Here is a 12,337-nt window from a genome sequence, read left to right as displayed (position 1 = left end):
AATATCCAATTCGAGATCCATATTCGATGCAAAACTTCATATTGAGGCCAAAAATCCAATTCGAGATCTGTATTTGAAGCAAAAATCCAATTTGAGATCCTTATTTGGAGCAAAAATCCATATTCAGGGCAAAAATCTCATTTGAGATCCATATTCGGAGCAAAAATTCATATTTAGGGCAACAATCAAATTTCAAATCCATATTCAGGGCAAAAAATCAAGATTTTAGATATAATTTCGTAATTGGATTCATATTCGGGCAAAAAACATAACAAACTTGTTAAAATATGTAAAATGGTGGATGGATCGAGTCTTTAACACCCCAAAATTTCAAACTTATAAACCTTTCTAAAAAGTTCAAAAGTCTAAAAAATTCTTTTCTTATTAGATTTTTGTTAAGCAAATCAACAGAAACAATTTTTATTTTTGAAAGATGAAAGGCAAGTTGACAACCTTGGGCACATTAGCGTAAAAATCCATATCTTCAAACATATATAACTTGTAAACATTTTAATAAGTCATTTGTATTAGAAATAACTTTAAGTTGTATAAAATTAGGATTTTCTGAGAAAACCCTTGCCAAAAACCCAAAAGTCTAGGACGTAAGCTGCCAGCAGAAACAGTGGGATCTCAAACCATTTTTCAATCGCGTCATCGCTTGTCTCGTAACCTATTCATCACCTATACTCATGAAATTGGTTAGTTTCATAAAAAACGGGTAGGTGCACAAATAAAACACTATAAAACATAATGAAGTACATGCATTTAATTCTATCATGCTTAGTAGTTTATACATGTGAAAAACTATATAAGCAGCTTATCAACATAAGTAAAATGTTATAATTAGCATAATCAACAATTAATGAATAGTGCACAATAAACAAGAAGTGTGATCAGGATAACTTTTGTTTTGATACTTAGCTGGCTTGTGGGTATGCACAAGGCACGAATAGTAAAAATAACTAAGACTAGTTCAGGGTCTATTATGCCATGCATTTTCAAATACCCCGAATAGCTAGTTGAATCTGCTCCTAAGGGGACAACTGGTGACTGAAAAAAATTCCTCAAAGGCATACGTAGACAACAGATGCAACCTACTTCTGCAAAAGTCTGTGTAATCTACCACCTAGGATAATATCTAGTAATCCCGTCTCCTAACTTTGATGACTAGGATACCAAGTCATTGTCTGAGGGGTGGTTGTTAACAACCTATTCATCAGAGTTTTTGTATCATCCCATCCTCTCTCTTGACAAAAAACAATAGGTCGAATGAGTGCTTCAAGATTTTTTTAACTGAAAAGTCTTTCTGCATGCTCTAGTCTTTTCGATCTAACTCAATCATCTTGCCTATGAAGGAGAGTTATCACTATTTATGTGATTACAACATTGTGCCATTAGCACGATTCAAGGTCACATGACCGTCTCATCAAATCATTGTAGTACTGACATGACCTGTATGTCTAAGAGTACGCTATGATGAAGAGGGTATAGGTTTCACAAAAGGAAACCCCAACACTAAGTTTTGCAATGATGTAATATAATGCAAAGACTCATTTGGCATGTTTTATCTTTCGAAACTGAAGTACAACATTTATGCTATTTGCATGCTATGAGATTGCCACTGATCTCTCATATGTTTATCATAGTATCCGTATGCAGCGCATGGCTTGATACTAGTTTTGATAAATAGGATACGAGTTTCTCAAAAAAATTCCACCCAAACACATGTTCATACCCATAAACCGGGATTATTTGAGTTGTATCAGATACGCAAATAGAGATAGTAAAAACCTCTATCCCAAATATGTCGATTTGGGAGACTGGATTACAAATAAATGCGTAAAGAAAACCAACTTGTGCTCTAAAGCGTGGTGGCGAAAAGTAAATGAAAGAAAGCGATGCTTAATACACGAAACTGTGTATCAAGCTAAATTAATGCGTAAAGAAAATCAACCTGTGCACTAAAGCGCAGTGGTAAAAAGTAAATGCCAGAAAGTAATAAGGACAAGGATCACAAAAATACGTCCTTGAGTTTAAAAACATACTACTATAAATATATATATTTATATATATATTTAATTGTTTTAATTTGCATTATAAGTGTTTTAACTTAGTTCGGTTTATCCAAAGTCCATCACGCAACTTTCTCCTACCTTGGGGAGTCTCGGGATTGTGCTTGCCTTTGTGGGTAAGTAACAAAGGGCTTAGGCCATAGGGCAAGAGCAAGATTCATCGTGCGAGCTATGAAAAAACAAAGCATGAATATACGAAGAAAGCTAAAAAAAAATACAGAGGCGAGGGTGGGCTCGACTGTTAAGCCGAGTTCGGTCCTACCTGCAATGGCCCAAAGGCGATGGGTGGGCTCGGCTAATTGGCCAAAGCTGACCCTGGGCCCCAACAAGAGTGGAAAGAGATAACGGGGGCTGAGCCCCTCCCTTGCAAAAAAGGGAAATAGGGAGGGGACCGAGCCCCACCCCTGCGAACCGAGGCGGCAGGGAGGGGCTCAACCCCTTTACTACGCAGAATCAAAAGGGGGAGATAGGGAGGGGCTCAACCCCTCCCTTGCAAAAAAGGGAAACAGGGAGGCGACCGAGCCCTTCCCCTATAACTTAAGAAAGTAAGGAGAGGGCTCGACCCCTCCACTGCGAAAGGAAAAAGAAAGGGGGTGTGGGCTTTGCCCCTGCCTACCGGAGATACCCAGGTAGTAGGGACAAGCCCATGCCAACCAAGAAAAATAAAGAGAGAGAGTGAGAGTCAGGGGCTGAAAATCCTTGCTGTTCAATAAAAAATAGGCGAAAGGAGGCACCATGCCCTGCCAGAAAGTGAGAGGCAGGGGCAAAAGCCCCTGCCGACCGACCGTGAAGAAGAAGAAGAAGAAGAAGAAGAAGAAGAAGAAGACAAAGAGGAGAGAGAGAGCTTACTTGAAAAAGGGGTCGTCGAACGACGGTTCACCGGCGTCGGCCGTCCCTCTGGTTTACCGAAGAGGACAAAAGAAGAGAGAAACAAGAGAAGCAGAGGAGAGAGGGTTTTTCAAGAGAGAAACCCTCATCCCTCTGTGCCCTTTTAAAGGCATGGGGGGGGGGTGTAATTTAATGGGGTTGGGATCTGTCTTGGGTCTATTTTTAATGAATTTTACATGGTCATATGATCCAAAACGAAGTAATTCAACCAATTATCCATGACTATCCAAGTTGTCGTCATCAAACAATGAACATTTGGAACATAGCATTTGAGTACAGTCAAAACAAACGTTGGATTTGGAATAGTATTTATGGAACCAACAAAACCAATGTTCTATTCTCTTCTTTTTATTCATTTCGTTCAACCCTAGACAAACTATCAAACATACCCTAAGTGAGCAGCCAACAACGCTACCCCACTGAGTTCCCCTCTTCCTCGTGCACTCACAAGTTGGGGGCTTACAACAACCTTGTAAATAAATTATGCTACACACATTGGTACGGTGAGATCCAACATTTGGTGGCCAGATACATGGAAACATGAGTATGTAGTATCTAGAACCGCAGTAGTTTCGCTCTCTCCAACCATCCTATAGCAACAAAGGATCTTTAGACTCAGTGACGTGTTGGTAAAGGTGAAGTTGTTTGGAATGCGTTTGTTTTGGTCACAACTTCGGTTCTCAACAATATGACTGCTTGACATAGGTTCACGCTACGACCAACTTTCCTCAAGCAGCAAAGGCTTTTTAGGTGAAGTTGTTTGGAGTACGTTTTGTTTTGGTCACAACAGCGATTCCTCAACATATGATTACTGTTCATAGGCTCATATCTACGTCCTACTTTCACAAATTTAAAAAGAGGTCTCAACTTTCATAGTTGGGATTTCAGAATCACTGGCTGCACCTGCACATTGGGATGTTTGCTTAGTAGCTTCTCAAGGCAAGGCAAGCAAACGTGCCTCTTGCTGTATAGCGTTTTGTCTCTCCAGTCTCCCCCGAGATGTTACGAGACAGGGATGGGTCGAGTGAGTGCCTGTTGGCCCTACCATGCTGGGTCAAGGCCCAAGTCCCACTCGTGCGAAAAGAGATGAATTATTACTTATTAGACGCTGCTGCGTCGGTAGGTCGCAGCAGTATCGGTCGATACGCATCGTTTCGGCAAAATTTCGATAAGATGCAGGAGCCTTTCGGCTAATTTTTAACAAATGTAAAAAAATACCAAAAAATAGTTTTTAATATTATTTTTAAATTATTTTAATGGTTTTAACACGTATCACGTAATGATTGACACATAATAAATTTTTATTATTTTTGAGCCGATACAGAACGATTGAACTGGGTATCGGTATCGGCCGATACAGATGAATCGGCAGCCCAACGATTCAGGGCCGATACCGATACTGACAATAAAGACCAACAGAGAAGGAGTGATACAGTGGATATTTTCCATAAGTTCACGGGTGGTTTGCCTCTCGCGTCCATCATTCGTCGGCCCCCATCCATCCCTGCGCACTAATGCTGCCTGATCTGGTGATCTGCTGCAATTGCACATAAAAAAAAGAGCAGGCAAAACAAAAGGGGTGACTGTGAGGGGGCGTCTAATGAATGAATAGACGTACGAGTATCGATAACGAATCGATGAAGCCTCCAACCGATGACCCCGCCGCCGCCGCCGTCGCCTGCAGGAGCCCTCCATCCTGCTTTCTCCTCGCCGTCAGATTCAGAAATGGCGTTTTTGGAGCCATTCGTCTCTTGACTGCACTATACTGAATCTTTCTCCTTCACTGGAGAGGCATCCCGATTCCCAACCTCGCTCCCTCCTTCCTTCCTTCCCTCTTCTTTTCTTTTCTTTTTTTCGATCGTTCCTCTTGAGGGGTTGTGTTGTGAGTATAATAAAGATAAAGATGGAGCTGCAGATGAAGGTGGCGGAGGCGGTCCATACACTGAACCACGGCATTGAGTCGTCGCTCAGGGTTGCCGCCAACCAATGGCTCGTCATGTTTCAACAGACCGACGCTGCGTGGGAGGTCGCCACTTCCATTCTCACCTCTAATTGCTCTCCTTATATCGATTGCGAGGTCGATTTTTTCGCCGCTCAGATCATCAGAAGAAAGGTGCCATCGCCTTCACTACTATTCGTATTCATATTTTTATATTATATTTCTCCACAGCAAAGAAGAAAAGAAAAATAATTTGTTTACTTCATTTCTTTTTTTTTTTCCCTCTAAGAGTTCTGTTCTTTTTGCTTAGTCTCCAAATTTCAGTTATGTAGTCGTTGACCCTAAAATATGCCTCTTGAAATTTCTACAGTTACGAGATAGATCTATCTCAGTGTGTATTTCCCCAACGGCAAAATTAATATGCACCTCCATTGTGGAATTTTATTTCCCAATCAAGATTTCCTTCTTGCTGCGAGTTGTTCTTTTGACGTTTCAGGAAACGGCTAGTTCGTCAATCTCTACCAAGTTGAAAGCTTGGTAGTCAATGGCAAGAATGGCCTGACCTGAAAAATGTTTCAATGTTTGTCTTGTTGGCCTTCGAATCGAGGACTTTCCTTTCCCGTACCGAATGGTTACAACAGAACGCCGGAAACCTCATAGGGGCAGTTGATGGGGTTCCCAATGGAGCTACCATTTTTCAAGACCAACGAGACTTTTGGAACAAGAATGGGTGGATTGCATCTGAAACCTGCTCCGTTGGTTGAAGTTGTGGTGCAGTGTTGGCTCCCTACTCTTTGATGACTGACCAGAAGGCCATTTAAATGCAAGAAGCGTCTTCTATCCATTCATTTCCATTGATATAATATTGCTATCTTCGTCCCTTTTTGTAGTTGTAGCCTATCGTCTATACTAGTGTGTGTACCCGACGGTGGTCGGCATACACGTGACATGTACTAAAAGGTCATGCGTGTGAGCTATATGCATATGGTCCTTCTCAATCTTGATTAAAACTATATGTCCATTGATCAAAACATGTGACCAAGATCTAGCATTGCCCTCTATATGAAGAATAGAAAAGAGTAGAGGGGAAACTGCACATGAAACATGTCGGAAGCATCATCATCAAACCTTATCCCAACTACATGGGGATGTGGGAAGCATGACGTGAAGCAAATAATGAGTGTATAAATAGCAATACTGAAAGTTGTCCATTATGATTTTATATTGCATGAATAGGTATCATGTGCATTTAAATTTCATCTTAATTATTACAAACATGAAACATAACATGTGTTTGGCTAGGATTACATAGTCCTAAAATTAAATCTTAAAGTGAAATCTAGAGTTTAGTTTGTTCTAGCATATATGTGTTACATAAAGGAGGATTTTCAATGCGAGATATCAAAACATACTTTTCCGTGGCGCCTGTGCTAACTACTCTATGTGCTAACTACTCTATGGTTCGGCTCTTTAGTAGTTCTATTGATAGAGATCAATTGTTTATTCCCAGATGCGTTGACACTCCCCTTTTTTTCATTCTAGTTATCGATGTGTTAAGGGGCTTTTCTCATTGGAAGAAGAAGAACCCTGTTACGTCAAGTGTAGACCACTTGACAGCTCTCTAGCTGTCGAATCCCATTGATCAACTAACTGGGAGGGAACATGTCACAACATTAGAAGGGAATGATAAGAGGCATCCTCTAGTAACCACGATGAGGCTGGTCACTCTTTTTTTAGGTTTCACTATTCATGAATAACAGAATTCCGGGCTCTTTCACTGCTAACCCTGTTTCAGAATGCTGATCACTTCTTTGATGGCAGATCCTCAATGTACCTTAAGACCCGTTATGCTCTTTGATGTGTTGGCCCGGGTTTTGCTAGACTCCCTTTATCGACAACTAGCTGACAACACATGATTGAAGCCCTGGCTTTCTAGTATTTATAGCATCCAGTAGAGTAAAAATTTCATCATAATTTTGAGTTTTAAGAAATTGGTAAGCACTTGAGAATCACATTTTCCATAAGCAAGATTGAGGAAAGGTAGTCACCATTAGTAAATTCCTGTTGCTCTTAAGCAAGCTTTCATTAACTAACACCATAACACATAATGCCCAACTTATGAGCTTGCAAAATGCATTGTGAAATAGATGGAGTGGTTTTGTCATCCAGAGGATGAGTAATTGGGTGCTTGGGCAAGTGGAGATACTCAATTGTGTACACTTTTTGATTTACATACAACTACTAATCAAGTTCTGGTTTCCTGAATATGAACTCAAGTGTTTGACAAACACCTTATCGATTATTCAGGCATCAAAACAACCACTGCCAGATAGTTACTCTAGGTACATACATTTTCTTGCAATTTGTGTATTACATCTAAAAACTTTATTGCCTGTCATGTGAACATGCTTGCCTGATGGTGGATCTTCAAGATGGGAAATGAAAACGAGAATGTACCTGTGGGAAATACCTATCTGGTTGTGACATTTAGAAAAGATTAGATGTTACAGTCTGAAGCATAGCATAATCACCCATTTATATGAACGGTGCTCTTTCTTCAAGTGCACCAATTCATTTCATAGCTTTGAGGCTTGGTTATCAATGGTGGGCACATGCATGGGTAGCTCCTCAGTCATGCACCAGTTGACAAGGTGACTAAGATTGGAAGATCACTAGTCAGTGATAGATCCTCACTGGTTGGCGAATTCAGAATGGCATGATTTATTGTTATGATTGAGATTCTGAATTATTTGTCTGTGAAGGCAGTTTATAAACGCTACACCCATTTTCTGATGGTTTTGGCCTTAGAGTGGTTGCATGCACTTAATGATTTACTTAAGCTTTTTGTTTCTTTCATGGTTGATGGTGTCTCTTCCCTCTTTCCTGTGTTTCCTTTTCTTTGATGAGCTTCTTATTTATTTATTTTCTGCAAGAAGAAATAGAGATGGGAGTTAGGCGGCTTGGAAAGATAGTATCATAGTAGTAATAGCTTGGTAGTGGAAGGAACGTCTTTATTGCTAGTCAGTCCCTTTCTTTCGAGGCACTTGGCTGATCAAGAGAATGCAAATCATATTGCAACTTCAGCATATAAAGCCTAAGAATATTGTGCAAGTTGCTGGATCAACCTAAATTTATGAGCAAGTGTTTGAAGGTATATTTTAAGATGGCAATCTGTGTCTTGCCAGGGTAGTATGGTTATATCCAATCAGGTGACTCACCGCAGCTAGGTATGGAGGACCCTTGTGAGGGATTAAGAATTCTTAAATGATTACCACTCAATCTTGTCAAGCTTGATAGGCGTATATTGTCGATTCAGTTAAGTCTCCATAGATTCTTTGAGTGTCTTTTGATTTCTAGCTATTAATATTATTCAAATTTAGGATTTATGATCTTATTCTGGATCCTGATATGCTCACAATACTGGATGCTAGAGCTAGGCGGATGATGCTAAATGGGGGTGGTTGTGTGTTCCCCCAAGATGTGGATGCATTCACCACTTATGTTGAAGGCTTGTATATAATTCAAGAGTCAATACACAAATATGCATGCACATGCTTTCATTCATGAAGGTTCTTGTGGTATATGATGGTTAAAATATTATTTTGATTATTTATTTTTTATTGTTATATTCCTCACACTGTGTTTCCTTTCATATTAATCAATCTTTGTTTTACACCACAGATCCAAAATGAAGGAACTTGCTTGCATATAGGGGCTAAAGATGCTCTTTTGAATTCTCTTCTCCTGGCCGCAAAAAGGTTCAGTTTGGGCCCTCATCAGGTACTCTATCATTCTGAAAAAAATTCTTCACATTTACATGCTGATAAAAATGTTTATTTCACCTTGGTGGAATGATCAAGTTTCTTGGAGATTTTCTCTCTTGTTCTCTTTGCTTAAACTTGAGAATTGTCTGTGATACTTTCTACACTCTTTTCTTGTTACAGCTTTTGACTCAAATTTGCCTTGCATTAGCTGCACTTGTGCTTTGTGCTGTGGAACATAAGAAGCCTATTGAACAATTATTTTCCAGTCTTCAGGAACTTCAACAACAAGATAATGGTAATATTGCAGTGCTAGAAATGCTGACAGTTCTTCCTGAAGAAGTCATTGAGGACCAATATAAGAATAGTAAGATAAGTGCATCTCTCAGGTGGCAGTTTAGTCAAGAGGTTTGTGAATTTTTACTGTTTTTAGATAATGAATGTATAATGGATTTAAATATTTTTTTCAACTTTTAGTTGCTTCAAACATCCCTGTGGTGCTTTGCTTGTGATGGTGTTCTCTTTTTCTTCCCGTGGAATTTCTTCTGTCATCATTGTTATAGATAAGAGGTGGAATTTGTGTCCTGTTATGCTATATGACATATCTTTCTTTATTCATTGTCTGTATTTTCCTCCGGCAGCTCCTCTCACATACCCCTGCTGTTCTTGAATTCTTGCTGCACCAATCTGAGCAGAGGTCTGAGGATGGTGTTCAACTTCATGAGAGAAACCGGAAGATCTTGCGATGTCTGTTGAGCTGGGTGAGATAAATGGTTCAAGTGTGTCATTTATGCTTTATATGACCTTTAATCATGATTAAAGATACTGTAATGTTGAATGAATTTGTATTTCTCTTAGTTAAGTGGGTGATATTCTATTCAGTTGTAGTGTGATAGTTTGGGTTTCTACAGCTTGCTATTATTGGAAGAATCTGGCACACTATTCCAAAGTGAGTAAGATTCAGCTTGAAGTTGACAGTGCTGGTGTAATATGGAAGCCTGACTTGTGGATTTCTGTAGACTTCATGTCTGATATGATGTGGCTATGGGGGATTGACACTGTAAACTGTAAATTGCATAATACTGCCTGTGAAGCTTCTTGTATGCTATCTGAACTGCAGAACACCCCTACAAATACTTAAATAAATATTCACCAAGTTCTCTCAGGAAGTGAGGGAAAAATCTCCTTCCTGAGGTTCCAAATGTGGTCGAGTCCCGGTTAGAGGGAAAATGGTTCCATATTTTTTTTTCGTTGGTGGCAACCACGGAGTAGCTGTATGAAAATAGAGGATCTTCAACAGATACCTGAGCATTACCTTGCCATCAATGCTTCCAACCAAAGAGGAACTTGGAATTGGGAAAATCTCACTTTTTTCAGAGTAGGCAAATCTTGGATTTGTTCTTGCCAATTAGGGATGGGATTCTCCCCTCATAACTGGACTATTGGCTTTGTTGGTTACTCTTTCTTTTATTGTTCACTCTTTTGATGTTCTCTTGGGGGTGGTAACTTTGTCACTCTATCCTTATCTTTCAAGCTTGTAACCCTTTGATCTGAAAAGGGAGAACAAAAGGAGAAAATAAACAATCCAAAGTTCAAAAGGAGTGCCTAACCTCACTAGGATGCTACTGGCCTACTGGGTTGCTGTTTCCCTGGACTTCAACATCTAAGAACGGTATATCAGAGGATTATATCTAGGCAAGTGACTTTTTCTGTACATTGGGACTTGCATCTCTCATATCAGCTGAGCATGGTCAACAGAGTCGTATATTGCAGGCCACAAGTTTTATATGCCCAGAGACCCTGGTATTTAGGGGTAGAATCATTTAAACCATGAAGACAACATTTTACTGGAGTACATTAAGTTGCTCGTCATGGATTATCCCAAATAAAGAGTGCAGTAACTTAGGTGCATGGACGGGTCCTGTTATGCATGACAGCATTTTTTCAAGTCATGTCGTGTCTAACTTTGTGTCCATAGTCGTCTTTGATGTGAAATATTAGGTTTATCTGCAGATTTCTTACTCCCCTGTTATACATGAAGAAGATATCCTTTTATGACTGGCATTTCTGAAGTAGATGTCGTCTGAGACTCCATAAAACGATCTCAGGAGTCCAAATAAGAGTTTGTAAGACATCCAAAGTTTGCTCAGTATCTTGCAGTATTTGATGTACCAAAAAGCTCTGGTCTTTGCAGATTCAAAAATCACTTTTCTGCTCTCTATTATTGATTTAGTGCCGTGCTTATTAGGTTATTGAATTAGTTTATTTGCAACACACTCTAGACTCTGGTCCCTTAGCAGTCATTTACCATAACCTTAACCTAGTTGTGTGGACACATCTGAATATATCCTTGCGTTTGCAAGTTGGAGTTAAATTTGGTCCATTACTGTGGTACATTTTAGCTCTAGTATACACATAAAGGGAAAAACTAATTATGGTGTTTGTGCACCTGGTGAGCCACGATTTGATGTTGTACAGGGTACAACTGACAACCATGATTTGCATAGTCTGGATTGTTTATGTAATATCAAATGGCAGCTGCCATCTAATAATGGTATTCAAGTTATTGGAGACTATATATCAAGCACGATTGGGTTCACATTCCTATACATCAGGTCTCACCATGTCACTCTCACTTTGGCATATTTAACTCAACTTTGCAAGTAATAAGTACACAGAAGCTACCAACACGGTTCTTCACTTTGGTTATCTGCCAACAAACTTTTTTGTGGCATCTAGATTTTCAACAGTATAAAATTGTTATGTGTCTTCTTGAAGGATGTACCAACATCGATATTCTAAAATTCATTTAGTTCCGATCTTCAAGTATTACAATAAGTTGTTGAACTGTGTTGCAGGTGCGTGTTGGATGCTTTGTGGAGCTTTCACCCTCTTCATTGCCAACACATCCACTTCTTAATTTTGTTTATAATTCCCTGCAGGTATTTTTTTCCATGATATTGATTTACCATGTTATATTTTTATTGTTTTAATTTTGCATATAGAAAATTTGTATTGTTTGATTATTACTTTCATTTATCTTTTCTGTAAAAGGGTACCTTTCTTATCACTCAAAGTTCTAAGGATGGGTAAAATTGTGAATTCTGAACAATAAGCACTGGTTTGTTGAGTTGAATGTTTGATAGAAACCACCAAGTGAATCCTTTTTACATTTAGAAACATTTTCTTGAGTTGCCTGTTGGTGTGGTTAGATGTTCCCATCTTATAAAAATATGTCTCTGTTCCTGTGACTTATTTGTCATTGCAAGGTTCTACAATGTGGCCAACTTTTTTTACCAATTGTGTTAATCCTGATGTTTTGGATGTCTACATTGTTGGATAAAGTTTAGTGAAGGAATATGCCTATTTTTTGTGTCTAATGCCTATCTAAATTACTTTTATCTTTTATTTGTTCATTATCTCTCTCTCTCTCTCTATATATATACACAAAAGTATTAGTACTTGGACTGCCACCCACTTATTTTGTCTGGTAGGATTAGTTTGAAGCTTATGCTTTCCATTATCCTCATACGGTACCTCCCTATTCAGAATCTCTAAAACATTAAAGTGTTATGGATCCTTTTTCGGCTTCAGGTCTGAACCGCCCCTGTACTGGATCAGCCCAAACCAGGATCCGCCCCAAAGTATCCCACACCAATGAGGATTCTACACTAATT

At 39.2% G+C, this 12,337-nt stretch overlaps 1 protein-coding gene across 2 annotated transcripts in view; it reads left to right on the top strand.

Moving 5' to 3' along the window:
* Positions 1-4,386: 4,386 nt before the first annotated feature.
* Positions 4,387-12,337, top strand: part of LOC149851605 (ARM repeat superfamily protein) — a 71,920-nt gene continuing 63,969 nt past the window's right edge. For both annotated transcript variants that reach the window (XR_016431102.1, XM_090001646.1), the window contains exons 1-5: positions 4,387-5,073; positions 8,581-8,679; positions 8,844-9,068; positions 9,302-9,421; positions 11,519-11,602. Coding sequence is in view for 1 of the 2 variants with exons in the window: in XM_090001646.1 (XP_089857772.1) it covers positions 4,864-5,073; positions 8,581-8,679; positions 8,844-9,068; positions 9,302-9,421; positions 11,519-11,602 (738 nt within the window). In the remaining variant the exon portion in view is untranslated. The remainder of the gene's footprint in view (positions 5,074-8,580; positions 8,680-8,843; positions 9,069-9,301; positions 9,422-11,518; positions 11,603-12,337) is intronic.

This window comes from Nuphar pumila, chromosome 1, assembly GCF_984573655.1.
Source record: "Nuphar pumila chromosome 1, dmNupPumi1.hap1.1, whole genome shotgun sequence".
NCBI lineage: Eukaryota > Viridiplantae > Streptophyta > Magnoliopsida > Nymphaeales > Nymphaeaceae > Nuphar > Nuphar pumila.
Note: the sequence above shows the minus strand (reverse complement) of the source record. Positions and strands in the feature narration are given on the sequence as shown.